The sequence below is a fragment of the Callithrix jacchus genome, chromosome 2 (genome assembly GCF_049354715.1).
Source record: "Callithrix jacchus isolate 240 chromosome 2, calJac240_pri, whole genome shotgun sequence".
NCBI classification, from domain to species: domain Eukaryota; kingdom Metazoa; phylum Chordata; class Mammalia; order Primates; family Cebidae; genus Callithrix; species Callithrix jacchus.
Window position 1 is genome coordinate 16741924 of NC_133503.1, and position 19518 is coordinate 16761441.

The window sequence follows — 19518 nt, forward strand, 5'->3', positions numbered from 1 at the left end:
GCACTCTAGCTTGGGTGACAGAGTGAGACCCCAACTTTAAAACAAACAAACAAAATAAAACAAAAACCAGGGCCAGGCGCAGTGGCTCACTCCTCTAATTCCAGCACGTTGGGAGGCCAAGGCGGGCAGATCACCTGAGGTCAGGAGTTTGAGACTAGCCTGGCCAATATGGTGAAATCCTGTCTCTACTAAAAATACAAAAAATAGGTGGATGTAATGTCGGGTGCCTGTAATCCCAGCTACTCGGGAGACTGAGGCACGAGAATCACTTGAACTTGGGAAGCCAAGGTTGCAGTGAGCCAAGATCATGCCATTGTACTCCAGCCTGGGCTACAGGAGCGATTCCATTTCAAACAAAAAAAAAAACCTTCAAAAATAACCAGATTGATTCCAGCAACCTAGAAGGAGGGTGTAGCTTCCTCTCGCCTTCACTGGGAGATACGCGGAGATAGAATAATTATCTTTATGACTCTGAAAATGCTTAAGACACCAACAACATGTAAACAACTCCTATGAGAGCTTTTCCATTCATACAAGATCCCATTTCATCCTTGCAAGAACACTGAGCAATAGATAGTATCTTAAAATTCCCATTTTATAACTAAAAAATTCACAGCCAGCTGTGGCAATTCCAAGGCAAGATGGCTTGAAGCCAGGAGTTTGCGACCAGCCTGGGCAATAATAGAGCAAGACCCTGTTTCTTTCTTTCTTTCTTTTTTTTGAGACGGAGTCTATCTGTCGAGGCGGGAGTGCAGTGATGGCGCAATCTCAGCTCACCGCAAACTCCACCTCCCCGGTTCAAGCGATTCGCCTGCCCCAGCCTCCAGAGCAGCTGGGACTATAGGTACATGCTGCCACCACGCCCAGCTAATTTTTGTATTTTTAGTAGAGACAGGGGTTTCACCATGTTGGCCAGGATGATCTCGATCTCTTGACCTCGTGATTCTCCCACCTCAGCTCCCAAAGTGCTGGGATTACCGATGTGAGCTACTGTTTCTATTAATTTTTTTTTTCATATGGAGTTTTGCTCTGTTACCCTGGCTGGAGTGCAGTGGCATAATCTTGGCTCACTGCAACCTCCACCTCCTGGGTTAAAGTGATTCTCCTGCCTCAGTCTCCAGAGTATCTGAGACTACAAGCGTGCGTCAACACACCCGGCTATCTTTTAATATTTTTAAAATTAAACTTCAAAAATAAAGGCCAGGCATGGTGGCTCACACCTGTAATCCCAGCACTTTGGGCCGAGGCAGGCGAGTCGCCTGAGGTCAGGAGTTTGAGACCAGCCTGGCCAACATGGTGAAACCCCATGTCTACAAAAAATATTTTACAAATTAGCTGGGTGTGGTGGTGGGTGTCTGTAATCCCAGCTACTCTGGAGGCTGAGCCAGGAGAATCTCTTGAACCTGGGAAGTAGAGGTTGCAGTGAGTTAAGGCCGTGCCACTGCACTCCAGCCTGGGTGACAGAAGGAGACCCCGTCTCAAAAATAAATACATATATACATACATACATACATAAAGTCTCTCTTCTCATTGCTGTTATGTCTGAGTCAGAGTCTCCAAAGAGCCTGAACAAATAAAAAATTCTAGACTCAGAGTGGTTACTCAACCATACCTGCCTTGGATGTGACACCAAGGTTCTTTCTGGAAAGAAGCTTGCACTCCTGCTAAGATCACCAAGCTCTCCTTCCAATACTGCCTTCTTCCAATATCTCAAAGGGCTTATGAGGACTATCCTAAGAAAGAGGCTGGAACTGACAGCGATTATCCACCTCCCCTAAGAGGACCAGCATGGAGGATAAGCCCATCAAGGCCAATCCCCTTGTTTCACTTTTCAGGTTATTTCAGGATCTCATCCCCAGAAAAGTGTCTATCTTAAGTTCTCTCTCCTGTCCACCCTCTAATGCATCCCGTGCATTACACCCTCTAATTCAGGGCCCAACGTCTGTAAGATCCCTAGATCCTTGTCCTGTTCTGTGAGCAGCCCTTTAATTTTTCTTTTTCTTTCTTTTTTTTCCTGAGATGGAGTTTTGCTCTTGTTGCCTAAGCTGGAGTGCAATGGCACGACCTTGGCTCACTGCAACCTCTGCCTCCTGGGTGCAAGTGATTCTCCTGCCTCAGCCTCCTGAGTAGCTGGGATTACAGGAGCCCACAACGGCACCCAGCTAATTTTGTATTTTTAGTAGAGAAGAGGTTTCCTCCATGTTGGTCAGACTTGTCTTCAACTCCCAACCTCGGGTGATCCACCCACCTCAGCCACCCAAAGTACTGGGACTACAGGCATGAGCCACCATGCCCAGCCGCAGCCCTTCAATTTCTACTTCACCGAAACATGACTATTAACCTTAGGACATGACTATTACCTCAGGAACTGCTTCCCCAAGGTACTCTCAGGAGTGGCCTTTTTCTGTCCCATACAAGCCCCATAAGCCACGCTCTACGGTCTTGGAGAAGGAACCCTCACTGCTGCATCAAGACTATTGCTCCTCCCATTTCCGTTACTGTTTGGTTTTTGTTTGTTTCTTTTGAGACAGGCTGTTGTTCTGTCACCCAGGCTGGAGTGCGGTAATGTGATCACAGCTCACTGCAGTCTCAGACTCCTGGGTTCAAACAATCAATCCTCCCACCTCAGCCTCCTTAGTAGCTGGGACTACAGGTGCGCACCACCATGCCCAGCTAATTTTTTATTTTTGTAAAGATGGAGTCTCACTATGCTGTCCAGGATGGTCTCGAACTCCTGGCTTCAAGCCATCCTCCCACCTCTACCTCCCAAAGTGTTGGGATTACAGGTGTTGAGCAAGCGACCATGCCAGGCCAGCAATTTTTTTTGAGTCAGGGTCTTGGTATGTTGCCAAGGCTGGTCTTGAACTTCTGGCCTCAAGAGATCCTCCTGCCTTGGCCTCCCAAAGTGCTGGGATTATGGACACGAGCTATGCCCAGCAGAAGCAGTATTTGAGTCAGTTATTCACTTACTCACTAAAACTTAAATTTCCTGAGACCAGAAACACCTTTTACTCCTTTTTTTTTTAGACAGAATATCGCTCTGTTGCCTAGGCTAGAGTCCAGTGGCACAATCTCAGTTCACTACAACCTCCGCCTCCCAGGTTCAAGTGATTTTACTGCCTCATCCTCTTGAGTAGCTAGGATTAGCTCACCACAAAGCCCTGGCTAATTTTTTTTTTTTTTTTTTTTTTTGAGACGGAGTTTCGCTCTTGTTACCCAGGCTGGAGTGCAATGGCGCGATCTCGGCTCACCGCAACCTCCGCCTCCTGGGTTCAGGCAAGTCTGCTGCCTCAGCCTCCCGAGTAGCTGGGGATTACAGGTAGGCGCCACCATGCCCAGCTAATTTTTGTATTTTTAGTAGAGACAGGGTTTCACCATGTTGAACAGGCTAGCCTCCAACGCCTGACCTCAAGTGATCTGCCCACCTCGACCTCCAAAATTCTTGGATTACAGGTGTGAGCCACTGTGCCCGGCCATGGAACCCACTTTACTCTTACTTTCCCCAATTCCTAGAACAGTGCGTGGCCCACAGGAAATCCACAGCATATATTTTTAGAATGAACGAATGACTTGCAAAGGAACGAGGGCAAATAAATAGATAACAAGTCCACAACCGCGTGCCCCATACCCTTTTCAGCTCTGGGGAGATGGCGGCTCCCTGTGTGGTCCGGGATGGGGGTCTCCGTTCCTTCCATCTTCCCGCCTCGTGGGGGAGTCAAGTCTCCGCAGGCGGAGAGCCCGGATGCAAGCGCGGCTAGGCGGCCCTCTCTATGGTGAGCCCCCGGGTCCCTCCGCCCCAGCACCCCGCGTGCCTCTATGGTTCTTCCTGTCCTTAGTCGGGAGGGGGCGCTGTGCGCAGGCGCGAGGTGACGCCGCGGCAGGGCCGGAAGGAGTGCAGCGGCTGCCTCAGCTGTGGCGACGGAGCTCACAGCTGCCGCTTCTGAGGAGTAAGCGCCACGGCAGCGAAGGCCGCCGAGCCCGCCTGACTAGCCGGGGAGTTGAGTGGCGAGTGAGTGTCGGCCGCGGGCGCGTTCGGGCTCCTGGGCAGGTCTGTGAAGCGAGGCGGCCTCTCCGCGGGGCGCCTCCGTGGAGCCCCGGAGGTGGGGGCGGGGGCGCGGGCCGTGAGGGCCTCGGAGCTGAGGGGCGCTGGCCGACGCCCGGGCAGGATCAGGCCCGGGGACTGGGCGTCTCTGAGCCCCGTGCCGTGGCGAGGCGGGACCGACAAAGGCGCTGGGAGGCCGGGCGATCTCCTCCGGTCACTTCGCGAAGTTTCGCAGGCCGGCCCGTCGGGACCGCTGCGCGAGGGCGACAGCCCGGGAGTCCGCGCTTTTCTCCACACGGCCTGAGGCCGCCGCGGAGGCGGTGTCCGTGCACCCGAGCGCGGCCTGGAGGAGCGGTGGGAGGCGGCCCGTGCCTGTGAACCCCAGCCCGGGCGGGCGGCGGTTTTCCCCTTTTCCCCTCATATCTAGAGCGGGTGTTGTTCAGCGAAAGTTGGTGACCGTCACTCGGCACTGGCGAGGGCACTGCAAGTGCGTCAAACCCTTTTGCGGGGAGCTGGGGGTTGCCCGGCTCGGGTGCCCGGGCGCTGGGCAGGAAGCGAGGCTGCTGTTTCCGCGGCGTGGTGGCCCTCGTCCCGGTGGAACGGTGATCCAAGACTTCGGGCTACTTGCAACCAATCCCGGCGCGTGCGCGGCGTGCGGGTTAGAGAAATTTCTGATACGTCCGCCAGGGCTGTGAATTCCTAAGGGCCTTGGTAGCAGTTGTCCTAGGTACTTTGATCGTGCAGAGAGCGTTCTTTTTTCTCGTTTTCTTTTTCTTTTGTTACTATTTTTTCTTTTTTTGAGACAGAGTCTTGCTCTTTCTCCCGTGGTGGAGTGCAATGGCGCGATCTCGGTTCGAGATCTCTGCAACCTCTGCCTCCCGGTTCGAGCGATTCTCCTGCCTCGGCCCCGGAGTAGCTGGGACTACAGGCGCTCGCCACCACATCCGGCTAATTTGTGTATTTTTCCTAGAGATGGGGTTTAAGGACGTTGGCCGGGCGGGTCTCGAAATCAAGTGATCTTCCGGCTCAGCCTCCCACAATGCTGGGATTACAGGTGTGAGCCAACGCGCTGGACCAGAACTTTTTTTTTGCTTTGTTTTGTTTTTTGAGACAGAGTCTCGCTCTGTCGCCCAGGTTGGGGTGCAGTGTTGCCATCTCAGCTCACTGCAACATCTGCCTTCCGGGATCAGGTATCCTCCAACTTCAGCCTTCCTAGTAACTGGGACTAGTGGCACGCGACACCATGCCTGGCTATTTTTTTTTGGGGGGGGGATTGGTGGGGAGACAGAGTCTCATTATGCTGCCCTGCTGGTGGGTTTGAGTGATCCTCAGCCTCTCAAAGTGCAAGAATTATGGGCTGGAGCCACCACGCTCTGCCAGAACATTCTTTTCCGGCTGAAAAGGGAGAGAGGACCGGGAGTATTTTATGAAACACCTCGATTTAGTCAGCTTGCCTTAAGGAAGAAGACTAAGAAATGGCCTGGCTTTGCCTTGGACTTTGCATTTCGTAATTTATTGCACCTAGGATGTGGGGAGTGGTGGTGGATTTGAGGAAATGTCTGGAGAGTCTGGGCCAGATTTTGGACCCCCTGGTAAACCTCATTCGAGGCTTTAGATTTTTACCCTGATAAAAGTAGCAGGAGCTAACAGAAGAAAACCCCTGAATCCCCTATGGAGAAATTTGATAAAGAAGGGCTAGGAATGGGTGAGGCAGATTGAAAGTTAATGAATAGGATCTTTGAGAGAGCTGGTGTTTGCTAACTCTACTATGAGCTACTATTTAATGTGTTTATAAAATTCTAGGCGTTACTATATTCTAGATCTTTAGAGACATTCATTGTCATACGTGACATCATTATATCAGCGTTATTGTTAAAAAATAATAGAACATAGAGGGCCATGGTGGCTCACGCCTGTCATCCCAGCACTTTGGGAGGCCGAGGCATGTGGATGATTTGAGGTCAGGAGTTCAAGACCATCCTGGCCAACATGGTGAAAGCCCATCTCTACTAAAAATGCAAAAATTAGCCAGGTGTGATGGTGCATGCCTGTAATCCCAGCTACTCAGGAGGCTGAAGTAGGAGAATCGCATGAATTCAGGAGAGGAGGCGGAGGTTGCAGTGATCCAAGATCATGCCACTATACTCAGCCTGGGTGAGGACAGACGAGATCTGTCTCAACAAAAATAAATAAATAAGGCCAGGCGCAGTGGCTCACACCTCTAATCCAAGCACTTTGGGAAGTCAAGGCAGGTGGATCACCTGAGGTCGGCAGTTCCATACTAGCCTGGCAAACAGGGTGAAACCCATCTCTACTAAAAATACAAAAACTAAAAATTAGCGGGGCCTGGTGGTGCCAGCCTGTAATCCCAGCTACCCTGGAGGCGGAGGCAGGGAAAATCGCTTCAATATGGGAGGTGGAGGTTGCAGTGAGCCGAGATCGCGGCACTGCACTCCCGCCTTCGCAACAGAGTGAGACTCCATCTCAAAAATAATAATTAAAAAAAAGAAACTGAGGTGCTGAAAAATACCTAGTCCCAAAACTTGTAAGGGTCAGCATGGAACTTGAACTCAGTTTGGACCCAGAGTTCATTGCCACCGATTATCCTGCAATACCTGTGAGTGCTATTTATTCAGAAAGTACATTTGTTGAAGAGCATCTACTATGTGCCAGCCAGTGTGCTATGTCCTGGGGCTTTGGGATCAGGTAACACTTTGGTGTTAACACTTTTTGGAACTTAAGTTTTAGCAGAGGAGACCGAAATTGCACATAGAAGTATATGAATTGCACTAAAGAAGTATATGAAATTGTTGTTAGTACTTTGAAGAAATGAGGTACGTCGTATGATTGGACTAGAGGAGGAACATCTAGGGAATAGTCAGGAACAATTTTTCTCTGAGGAGAAAGCAAAGAACCCAATGATGAATCGAGTTAATTTGGTCCAAGAGGCAGTGAAGAAGAGTAGTGCAGCTAGGGAAGAGCCTGAACTGGAAAAAAGGAGCATGTCATCATATGTTCTAGGAGCTGAACCATTGTTACTACTGAATAGTGAATGCAGGGGCTAAAGGGAAGGAAGGTATGAGGTAAGATCCGCTGCGTCAGCAGGGTCCTGTGATGGTAGCGTTTTGTAGGCGATGGTAAGGATTTCGGTTCTACCATGGTGAGATTTGTGGTTTAAAAGAAATCATGCTATATGAAAATGTGTCAAGGGACGGAGCCTGTAAGGCAGTACTTGAGCTAGAAGCAGAAGCAGATCCTTTGGTCACAGAAGATTCAGTTCTAAAATGATCGTTGAAAAATTGATTTTATCCTCCACACATGAGGATGTACTTATCTATCCTAGTTTCTAAACCAATTTTCAATGGACAGTTGAGGAAAATCTTGATGTTTTATGTTAAACTATTTAGCGTGCCCACTGAAGATTATGAATTTAATTTTTGATTGAAAATCTTTGCTGTTGTGAAAATACACTGATGATAGGTTTCTTAGAGCTTTTAAATTCTAGACTAATTGTTTGCATAATTATATCGTAATCATGGATATTATTTTACCTTATCTTGCCCACATATTAAAGTTAACACAGTTTTTTTTTCTCTGAACTCATCATCTGCTTTGTTCATCCTTAATAGCATCACTCTTCTGTGGTCACCTGATCTCAGCATCTAGGTCAACTTTGATTCCTTTCTTCCTGCCCTGATGGTCAATTACATACACAAATCCCATTGACTCTAACCCTGCAGTCAGTGTCTCTTATTTTTATTCCTCCCCCTAGGTTCTGTTGGCTCTTGTTTCCTGGGTTTCCTGGCACCAGTTGTCTCCTACAGGCCATCTTACATGTTGCAGCCAGGTTGATTTTTCGAAAGCACAGCTGTCATTGCATTGCTTTCCCATTGGCTAGAAAATAAAATCTGAGCTCTGTTTCAGTTATCTGTCAGTACATAACAAACCACCGCAAAACTTACTGGCTTCGTAGAATAATTTTGTTTGTTGACAGTTTTATGAGTCAGGAGAATTTGGAAGTGTTCACCTGGGCCATTTTTCTCTGGTGTACATGCTGTCAGCACAGGTGGCCAGTGCTGGAGGATCCACTTCCACAATGCCTCCATTCACATGCCTCCTTCATTCACATGCCTCTTCAAAGACTGCTTAAAGGCTGGGCTCAGCTGGCTCTTTCCCTCTGTGTGTAGTGTCAGAGCTTTCTGTGTGATCTCTCAGCAGGGGGTATTCACACTTTGTACCTGATGAGTCTGGGTTTTAGGAGCCCTAAGTTAAAGGTACTATGCTTATTCTAATTTATTTATTTATTTATTTATTTTTGAGAGAGCATTTCACTCGTTTCCCAGGCTGTAGTGCAATGGCACAGTGTCGGCTCACTGTGTCCCCATCTCTACTAAAAATACCTAGCTATTCAGGAGGCTGAGACAGGAGAATAGCTTGAACTCTGAAGGTGGAAGTTGGAGTGAAGTGAGATTGCAACTTCACAGACTGGGCAACAAGAGCAAAACCCCATCTCAAAAAACAAAAAGTAACTTGGAATGGGAAAATGAAGTTTTTGTTTTTTTCATTCTTGATGGCATTTACCGTATACAAACTGGCTTCTCTTACTTGTTTTTCAACACAGTCTTATAAGAATAGCTATTTCCATTTTTCTGTTTCACAGGTAATGATAGTTAATAAACAGCATAATAATGTCACACTTAGTATATGTCAGGTACTGTGCTAAAAATTTACATATGTAATTCAATTGATTTAATTTTTTTAAGTTTTTATTTTTTAAAATTAATGAATTTTTTTGGAGGTAGATTTTTCCTCTGCCGCCCATGCTGGAGTGCATTGGTGCTGTCATAGCTCACTGCAGCCTTGAACTCCTCTGCTCAAAGGATTCTTTTGTCTTAGCTTTCAAAGTAAAGCTGGGACTATGGGCATGTACAATTCTACCTACCTGAAACTAATTTTAAAACCACTGTATTCTCATTTTATAAATGAGGACATTAGCCCCGGAGATTAAACAGTTTATCTGGAGCCATTAATTCACTACATGGTGAAATCAAGATTTCAATATAAACAATGTGATCCAAGGCCGAGCGCGGTGGCTCAAACCTGTAATCCCAGCACTTTGGGAGGCTGAGGCGGGTGGATCACGAGGTCGAAAGATCGAGACCATCTTGGTCAATATGGTGAAACCCCGTCTCTACTAAAAATACAAAAAATTAGCTGGGCATGGTGACACATGCCTGTAATCCCAGCTACTCAGAAGGCTGAGGCAGGAGAATTGCCTGAACCCAGAGGAGGCGGAGGTTGTGGTGAGCTGAGATCGCACCATTGCACTCCAGCCTGGGCAACAAGAGCGAAACTCTGTCTCAAAAAAAAAAAAAAAAAAAAAAAAAACCAATGTGATCCGAAGCCCAGATGAAGGGAATGAGTTAAATGACCTGATGCAGAGGCCTACATTTAGTCAAGAGTAGAAATTCCATCATTGGACTTCTTTCCTTCTCACAGGTTGGGGCCACTGGTGTGCCACTCATGAGAAGTTTTTTAAAGCATTACTAGTAATCTGCTTAACTACAAGCCTGACATTTCAACTAAATTGGCTATAAAGTGAGTCCAATTTCCCTTTGATTTCCAGTGTAAAGTTGAAGGAAGCTAGTGGTGGTCAAAAAAAAAAATCTCATTTGGGGGAAAAAAAAGTAGTTGATAAGATGCAGTTCAAATTTAATACCAGACCTATTTTTTAAAAATACCATGCTACTTATAAATAACATTATTTTACATGAGAGACCCAAAGTTACCCTGGGATATGTCTTTTTTTTCAGAGTCTCGCTCTGTTACCCAGGCTGGCGTGCAGTGGTGTGATCTCCACTCACTGTAGCCTCCGCCTCCGGGGTTCAAGTCATTCTCCTGCCACAGCTTCCCGAGTAACTGGGATTACAGGTGTCCGACACTACGCCTGGATATTTTTTGTATTTTTAGTAGAGACGGCATTTTTCCATATTGACTAGGCTGGTCTTGAACTCCTGACCTCAGGTGATCTGCCTGCCTTGGCCTCCAGAAGTGCTGAGATTACAGGCATGAACCACCATGCCTGACCTGGATTTTTTTCTTTTCAATTAAATGTTAAGAGTCTTTATATTTTTTCCTGGTGGCTTGCCTTTTCACTCTTAATTTCTTTGGTGAGTAGACATGCTTAATTTTAATGTATAGTTTCAGTCTTTTCTTTTATGGATAGTACTGTTTATGTCCTGTTTAGGGTATCTTTTTCACCCCTAAGTCTATGGAGATTTTGTTATCTTCTAGAAACTTATTTTACCTTTCCGTTTAAATCTGTAGTTCATCTAAAATGGTTTTGGTAAAGAGCATGAGGAAGTTGTTGTTACCCCCACTCCCACCCCAGATATGGCTTTTGAGTACAGCATCATATAGTAAAAGTTCATGTTTTCACTGTTCTGCAATGCTATTTTTGTCATAAACATTCATATAAAGATGAATCTGGGGCCAGGAGGTGTGGCTCACGCCTGTAATCTCAACGCTTTGGGAGGCCGAGGTGGCAGATCACGAGGTCAAGAGTTTGAGACCAGCTTGGCCAACATTATGAAACCCCATCTCTGCTAAGAATACAAAAATTAGCTGGGCGTGGTGGTGCATGCCTGTAATCCCAGCTACTTGGGAGGCTGAGGCAGGAGAATTGCTTGAACCTGGGAGGTGGAGGTTGCAGTGAGCTGAGATCGTACTACTGCACTCCAGCCTGAGCAACAGAGCAACACTGTTGGGGGCAGGGAGTGGCGGGAGGAGAATCTAATCTGTTCCTTTGGTCTGTTTTTCCCTTCTTTTGTCACTAGAACATTGTCTTAATTCCAGTAACTTAATACAATATCTGCTAGTATAAATCCTCCTTTTGTTTTTCTTTATGAATGCTTTGGTTATTCTTGGCTGTTTTTCTGTAAATTCTAAAGTCATCTAGTATATGTTTTTAAAACCTGATGAAGGTTGTATTAAATCTACACATCAGTTTACAGTGAGTGGACATCTTTAGAAAATGGAGCTGTCCAACCCATGAATATGGTATGTCAATACATTTATTTGGTATTTAATTTCTCCCAGTAATCTTTTTTTTTTTTAATTATAGAGATAGGGTCTCGCTGGCCTCAAACTTCTGTGCATAAGCATTATCTGTTTGCCTTGGCCTCCACCAGGCCCAGCTGATTTTCACTGCTGGAGTACAGTGGTGCAGTCTGGGCCTACTGCAACCTGCGCCTCCCGGGTTCAAGAGATTCTCCTGCTTTAGCCTTCTGAGTAGCTGGCATTATAGGCACCCACCACCACGCCCAGCTAATTTTTATATTTTTAGTACAGACGGGGTTTCACTATGTTGGCCAGGCCGGTCTCAAACTCCTGACCTCATGATCTACCCGCCTTGACCTCCCAAAGTGTTGGGATTCTAAGCGTGAGCCACTGTGCCTGGCTTTTGTCCTTTTTTTTTTTTTTGAGATGAGTCTCTCTCTCTTACCTAGGTTGGAGTACAATGGTGCGATCTTGGCTCACTACAACCGCTGCCTCCTGGGTTCAAGTGATTCCTCTGCCTCCCGACTACAAGCACTTACTACCAAACCTGGCTAATTTTTGTGTTTGTAGTAGAGACAGGTTTTCATCATGTTGGCCAGGCTGATCTCAAACTCCTGACCTCAACTGATGCTCCCACTTTAGCCTCCCAAAGTGCTGGGATTACAGGCATGAGCCACCCAGCCCAGCCGATTTTCAGTCTTTTTTTTTTTTTTTTCTTGAGATGGGTCTCACTCTGTCACCCAGGTTGGAGTGCAGTGATATGATCTCAGCTTACTGCAACTTCTGCCTCTTAAGCTGAAGCATTCATTTCTTCCCAGCCTCCCGAGTAGCTGAGACCACAGGCGCATGCCACCATGCCCAGCTAATTTGTTTGTTTTTTGGTAGAGTTGGTGTTTCACCATGTTGCCCAGGCTTGTCTTGAACTCCTGAGCTAAGCAATCCGCCTGCCTCAGACTCCCAAAGTGCTGGGATTACAGGCATGAGCCACCATGACTGGCCTCTTTCTTGTTTAAAATAAGGCATTTGGAACTGTAAATTGCTCTTTAATAACTGTTTTACCTCCTTCCCATAAATTTTGATATGTTTTGTTTTCATTATCTTTCAGTTCATTTAGTCAAAATAGTTAACTAATTTTCATTGTGATTTCTTCTTTAATATGTGGATTTTAAAAGTTGCTTCATTTCTCGCATCTCAGAATTTCCTAGTTATATTTTTTTGACTGCCATCAGAGGACATGCTATATGATTTCAAATCAAATTTGTTGAGGCTAGCTTTATGGCACAGCATACAATCTGTTTTGTAAATGTTCTTATACACTTGAAAAGAATGTGTATTCTGCAGTTACTGGGTAAAGTGTCAGTTAGGTCAAGCTGTTTGATAGTACTGCTCAAGTCTGTCCAGCTGTAAATGGATTAATCTTGTTTCCTTAAGGTCCGTCAATTTAAGTTCTCTCTCTCTCTCTGTGTGTGTGTGTGTGTGTGTGTGTGTGTGTGTGTGTGTGTATCCAGCCACCCCCATCTGCCAGCCTCCCAAAGTGCTGGGATTACAGGCATGAGCCACTGGTTCCAGCTTTTTTTTTAAAAAATAGACACAAGTTCTCACTATGCTTCCCAGGCTGGTCTTGAACTCCTGGACTCAAGTGATCCTCCTGCCTCAACCTCCCAAAGTGCTAGGATTATGGGCATGAGCTACCGCAGCTGGTGATTTTTTTTTTTTTTTTTTTAATCAAAGTCTGGACATTATGAATGAAAAAAGTGGAGGGTCCAAATGGTATTCCTTCATTGTGGTTTCAGTTTTTTTAGGTGTGGAAATTAGAGTACTGGCAAATCATCTTGATCCTGTCATGGTTTGGTCTGTATTAGGTCTGTTTTCATTTTGTTTTTAACTCTTAAGATTTGGCCCTCCTAGGATCTCAGATGAGTAGCTAGAAGTATAGGTCCATGCCACCCTGCTCGGCTAATTTATTTTTATTTTTTGTCTCGCTGTATTGCCTAGGCTGGTCTTGAACTCCTAGCGTCAAGTGATTCTCCTACCTTGGTCTCCCAAGGATTGGTTTCCTGGGGTTACAAGTGTGAGCCATTGTGCCCAGCCTAGATTCATGTTTCTTTTTAATGCTTTTTGTGTCTTTAGTTTTTTTAAGAGGCAGGGTTTTGCTCTCACCCGCTGGAGTGCAGTGGCATAATGGTGGCACGTTGCAGTGTCAAACTCTTGGGCTCAAGCAGTCCTCCTGACTCACCTTCCTGAGTAGCTGGGACTACAGGCATACACCACCACGGCTGGCTAATTGTTGTTGTTATTATTATTATTATTATTATTTTAGGTGGAGTCTCACTGTTGTCTGGGCCGGTGTGCAGTGGCACTATCTTGGCTCACTGCAACCTCTGCCTTCCAAGTTCAAGCAATGCTCCTACCTCAGCCACTCAAGTAGCTAGTATTACAAACGCCCACTGCCTCCACACCCAGCTAATTTTTGTATTTTTAGTATAGCTAGTCCTTACTATGTTGTCCAGATGGTCTCAAACTCCTGACTTTAAGCAACCCACCTTCCTCGACCTCCCAAAGTGCTAGGATTACAGGCGTAAGCCACCATGCCAGGCCTTGAAGTTCATTTTTTAATAGCTCTTTGAGTATCTGTGGGAGGTAAACTCTCTTAGTCTTTGCATGTCTAAAAATTGTTTTATCCCATCCTCAGGCTTTTTTTTTGAGACGGAGTTTCGCTCTTGTTACCCAGGCTGGAGTGCAATGGCGCAATCTCGGCTCACTGCAACCTCCGCCTCCTGGGTTCAGGCAATTCTCCTGCCTCAGCCTCCCGAGTAGCTGGAATTACAGGCATGTGCCACCATGCCCAGCTAATGTTTTGTATCTCTAGTAGAGACAGGGTTTCACCATGTTGACCAGGATGGTCTCAATCTCCTGACCTCGTGATCCACCTGCCTCGGCCTCCCAAAGTGCTGGGATTACAGGCTTGAGCCACTGTGCCTGGCCAGGCTTTTTTTTTTTTTTTAAGACAGAGTCTTGCTCTGTTTCCTAGGCTGGAGTGCAGTAGGTTGATCATAGCTCACTGTAACCTTGGAACTCATGGAGTCAGGCAGTCCTCCTGAGCTGGGATTACAGATGTGTGCCACCATGCCCAACTAATTTTTTTCAGTTTTTTGTAGAGATAGGGTCTCACTCTTTTGCTAGGATGGTCTCGAGTTTCTGGTCTCCATGGATCCTCTCACTTTGGCTTCCCAAAGTGGGGGGATTATAGGCATGAGCCACTGCACCCACGCCCTGTCTTCCTTTACTTTTGAAAATAATTTAAGGATCATAAAATTTGAAGTTTACAATTATTTTTTCTCTGCTACTTAAGGAGACTCATGTCTTATTAGCATTAAGTGGTTCTTAGGAAGAGTCTTTTTTTCTGATTTTTTTTTTTGTTGTTGTTGTTTTTTGAGAGAGTTTTGCTCTGTTTCCCAGGCTGGAGTGTAATGGCATGATCTTGGCTTACTGCAAGCGGGTTCAAGTGATTCTCTCATTTCGGCCTTCCGAATAGACGGGATTACAGACATGCACCACCAGCAATGTATAAGATTTCCCATTTCTTACATACTTGCCTTTTTGCCACGCTAACAGTTTGAAACATAATTCTTTTTTTTCTGTTTGTTTGTTTTGGTGGAGTGGATGGAGTGTCATCCAGCCTGGAGTGCAGTGATGCGATCTGAGCTCACTGCAACCTCTGCCTCTCGGATTCAAGCAATTCTCCCACCTCAGCATCCTGAGTAGCTGTTACAGGTGCCCACCATCACTTCCGGCTAATTTTTGTATTTGTAGTAGAGACAGGGTTTCACCGCATTGGCCAGGCTGGTCTTGAATTCCTGACCTCATGATACGATCAGCCAGACTCGGCCTCCCAAAGTGCTGGGATTACAGGCGGGAGCCAACGTGTCCGGCCGGAACAATTCATTTTCTGATTTGCCTTTCCCTGATTTTTAGTGAGGTGGAGCATGTTCTGTGTTTTCTCTTTTGTGAATTGCCTATTAATACCCTTAGCCTGTTTTTGTTAGCATATTTATATTAATATGTGAATTCTCTGTTAGTACTTTGTCTCTTTAATATGAGTATTTTACAAATACGCTTAATGACATACGTTTTGAGTTTGTGTGTGTTTTTTAAATCACTTCCTTGCATATGTTTTCTTAAGGAATGTTTTCAGCGTAAGCTTCATATGTTCCCCTGACCAGATACATGGTAAGAGTTTTGATACTCCCTCATTCTTACTATTCCTCTTTGATTCCTTTTCAGACCTTTTGAAGCAGATGGTCACCATGTTTAGATACTAGCAGTTGCATATGTGCATGTCTGCATTTGAAAATGGCAGAAGGAAACAACAATGAAGAGGTAATTCACTTGAACAACTTTCACTGCCATCGGGGACAAGGTACGTTTTTGTTTGCTCACACTTTATCCCTTTCCCTGTGGCTTTTTCTTTGAGTGTTACAGCTATATCTTTTTTTAAATGAACCTATTTTATACCATTTAGAATCCAGAGACATTTCATTTTTAGACATAAAAAGACTGGTTAGACTAGAATTAAATCAGACGATGATAACGCTGGCATGAGTGAAGTCTAAGACTTCATTCATTAGAACTACATTAATAAGCTATTAATTTGGTGGTGAAACGCTGCCAGTATGCAGTCATTGAGTCTTAAGAGACAGTGTCAGGGTCAGTTTTTGAAGGCATGGTGATTATAAAGGAGTGCTCCGCTAGGCCTTTATTACCTGAAATACTACAGGTGATGCTGAAGCAGGCTTGTCCTCACATGATGCTTAATTTCTTTTTTTGCCAGAATATTCTGCCTTAGCCTTTAGGGGAATTTTGGAACATGTTTTTTTTTGTTTGTTCTATGGGTTTCTTTGTTTTTGTTTCTGTTTTTGTTATTTTTGAGATAGAGTTTCGCTCTCGTTGCCCAGGCTGGAGTGTAGGATCATGATCTCGGCTCACTGCAACCTCTGCCTCCTGGGTTCAAGCGATTCTCCTGTCTCAGCCTCCTGAGTAGCTGGGATTATAGTCATGTGCCACCAAGCCCAGCTAATTTTATAATTTGAGTAGAGACGGAGTTTCTCTGTATGGTCAGGCTGGTATCTAACTCTCACTCCTGACCTCAGGTGATCTGCCTGCCTCAGCCTCCCAAAGTGCTGGGATTGCAGACATCAGGCACCGTGTCCGGCCTGTTGTACAATTTTTAAAGTTTTGGGGAATTTTATTAATTTGTAAAGGGAATAGTGCTTGCATTTCTGTAACATTCTTAAATGTTTATGAAATTTCCTGTTAAGTTCGAATTCACATTTACACTTGTGCTAAAAGGAAGAAATTCATGCTGAGGTATACAATCCTTATGTTCATTTTTTGCACTTATAAATTCTGTGGAAAAGGTTACACTGGTTTTGTTTTCTCTCATTGATAATATTTTGTGTTTACAAAGATGATTTTTTTCTAGCTGAGAGTAAATTACATTGGACCTTACAAAAATGATACCCTTAGCCCATGTTTTGTTAGCATATTTGTATCAATATGTGAATTTTCTGTTGGGTGCAGTGGCTCAGGCCAGGCCAGGCACGGTGGCTTACGCCTATAATGCCAGCACTTTGGGAGGCTGAGGTGGGTGGATCATGAGGTCAGGAGTTCGAGAGCAGCCTGACCAATGTGGTGAAACCCATCTCTACTAAAAAATACAAAAATTACCTGGATGTGGTGGTGCGTGCCTGTAATCCCAGCTACTTGGGAGGCTGAGGCAGGAGAATTGCCACTGCACTCCAGCCTTACTATTGACTAGAATCCTTACTGATAACATAGTCAATACATGTTTCATACGTTATATGTATTATATACCGTATTCGTACAGTAAAGTGCGCTACAGAAAAGAAGTGTTGTTAAGAAAGTTGTAAAAAAGAGAAAGAAAATTTATTTAGTGTTCCCTAAGTGGAAGTGGACCATTCTAAAGGTCTTCATCTTCATCATCCTCATATTGAGTGGGCTGAAGAAGAGGAGGAAGAAGGGAGGTTGGTCCTTGTGTTAGTTTGTTCTCGACTGGCTATAAAGAAATGCCCAAGACTGGATAATTTATAAAGAAAAAAAGAAGTTTAATTGGTTCATAATTCTGTAGGCTGTACAGGAAACATAGCAGCTTCTGCTTCTGGGGAGTCCTCAGGAAGCAGAATCACAACAGAAGGGAAGGGGAAGCAGATGTGTCTCACGTGGCTGGAGCAGGAACAAGAGGGGTTGAGGAAGAGGTGCCACACTTTTAAACAATCAGATCTCACAAGAACTCACTGTTGTAACCAAAGGGGATGGTGCAAAATCATTCAGGAAATATGACCCCCATGATCCGTTTACCTTCCACCAGGCTCCATCTCCAACGTTGGGGATTACAATGAAATATGAAATTTGAGCAGGGACACGGATCCAAACCATATTATTCCACCCCAGCCGCTTTCAAATCTCTTCTCCTTCTCACATTTCTAGATACAATTGGGCCTTCTCAACAGTCCCCAAAGTCTTAACTCATTCCCGCATCAACTCAAAAGTCCAAAGGCTTATCCGAGACAAGTCTAGTCCCTTCCTCCTATGAGCCTGTAAAGTCAAAAACAAGTTTGTTTTTCTCAAGATACAGTGGGGGTACAGGCATTGGGTATATATTCCTGTTCCAAAAGGGAGAAATTGGCCAAAGGAAATGGGCTAGAGGTCCCACACAAGTCCAGAACCCAGCAGGGCAGTCATTAAATCTTAAAGTTCGAAAATAATTTCCTTTGACTCCATGTCTCACGTTGAGGGCACACTGTTGCAAGGGGTAGGCTCCCGAAAGCCTGTGCAGTCCTGCTGTCTCAGGAGTGACACAAGTGGAAGAAAATCTGCAAGTCAGTTGACCCACACTGTTGAAATCAGTGTTGCCAAAGAGTCCACTGTATATTTGGCTTTCAGAGCATTTAAAATGGAGTAAATTTTATGAGGTAAGTAAATCAAGAGTAGTGAAATTGCTCAAGCTATGCAAATTATGAGTACAAAAGTAGGAGTAATTTTTAAGATTTTATTAATAGTGTATTTTAACTTGGTAGTAATGGTAGCCATAATTTATGGGATTCAGACAGTTTTAAATCTTGTTATAACCCTTATTTATGATCATTTCAAAATTTTTTGTACGTGTATATCGGATTAATGTTGTTTTTTGTTTTTCTGAAAGACTAGAAGATGACTTCTGCTCTATGTAGTTGTTTTTTAATGGGATCTTAAATATACATGAACAGTTTCTTTAAGAACAGCTAATTCCTTTTGGAAAATTACTGACTTTGGAGATACATTTTTCTGTTAGACGAGCTATGTATACTCTGCACCCACTATTTTTCTGTTAGACGAGTTATATATGCTCTGCACCCATCATGAGAATTTTTTTCAGATGTATAGTGTTATTTTGTTTTTATTAGCTGTATTAACTTTTTTTTTTTTCTTTAGTGAAGACAGGGTCTCTATATTGCCTGGCCAGGCTGGTCTTGAACTGCTGGGATCAAGTGATCCAGTTGCCTCTGCCTCCTGAAGTGCTGGGATTACAGGCGTGAGCCACTGTTCCTGGCCAACATTAACAATTTTTATTATGCACCAACCTCTGTAGCTTTTTTTTTTTAAATTTATAGTTCAATAAGTTTTGACAAATTGAATATACCACCAGAATTATGATATAGTACATTTTCTATCACTCCAACAAGATTCCCTTGTGCCTCTTTGCAGTCAGTCCTTACCCCACTTTAGGCCTGAGAAAACCACTAATCTGCTTTTTTTCACTTTGTAATTTCATGTAAATGTACATACTGTATATATTCTTTATACCTGAATTATTTTGTGAACGATAATGTTTTTGAGATTCATCCCTGTTACTGCGTATATCAGTAATTCTTTTTTTTTAATTGCTATATAGTGTTTTTACCTACTCATCTAGATTTTATACCTAGTGGAAATAGGCTTAGAAATGAAGATTAAATAAAGATTTTTAAAAATTTTGTCAGGAATGAAAAAAGGTACATCATGCAAATAGCGAAAAAGAAGAAAGAGGTGATATGTCTGTGTAATATCAGATAAAACTGATAGAAACTCCAGCCAGAAGCATTGATAGAGTTCATAATGATAAAAGACTCATTGTACTGGAAGATAACGTAGTTCTAATCCCTGTATACTTAGTAACATGATATAAAACTATACAAAGCAAAAATGGCAGATCTAAAAACAGAATTGGACAAATGTACAATTATAGTAGGGATTTTTAAGACTTGTTTGAGTAACTGAAAAAGTAAGCACACACACACTTGTATGAATATAGAAGATTGGAAGAACATGGTCAACAAATGTAATAAACATATGTGGGATTCTATACCCAGCGTAAGAAG

At 44.3% G+C, this 19518-nt stretch overlaps 1 protein-coding gene and 1 long non-coding RNA gene across 11 annotated transcripts in view; one reads left to right on the top strand and one right to left on the bottom strand.

The window, feature by feature from the left end:
• Positions 1–3838, bottom strand: part of LOC144580561 (uncharacterized) — a 123412-nt gene extending 119574 nt beyond the window's left edge. For both annotated transcript variants that reach the window (XR_013530323.1, XR_013530330.1), the window contains exon 1: positions 3629–3838. This is a non-coding gene — a long non-coding RNA (uncharacterized LOC144580561). The remainder of the gene's footprint in view (positions 1–3628) is intronic.
• A 30-nt stretch (positions 3839–3868) lies between these two features.
• The window catches only part of LOC100405928 (E3 ubiquitin-protein ligase RNF216), a 157052-nt gene continuing 141402 nt past the window's right edge, over positions 3869–19518 (top strand). For 5 of the 9 annotated variants that reach the window (XM_078357866.1, XM_078357887.1, XM_035291997.3 and 2 more), the window contains exons 1-2: positions 3869–4009; positions 15386–15521. In XM_078357866.1, the coding sequence (XP_078213992.1) occupies positions 15455–15521 (67 nt within the window). In that variant the 5' untranslated portion in view covers positions 3869–4009; positions 15386–15454. Of the gene's footprint in view, positions 4049–4114; positions 6197–15385; positions 15522–19518 lie in introns of those variants that run through there. The other 4 variants (XM_078357873.1, XM_078357883.1, XM_078357898.1 and 1 more) reach the window with 2 other exon arrangements.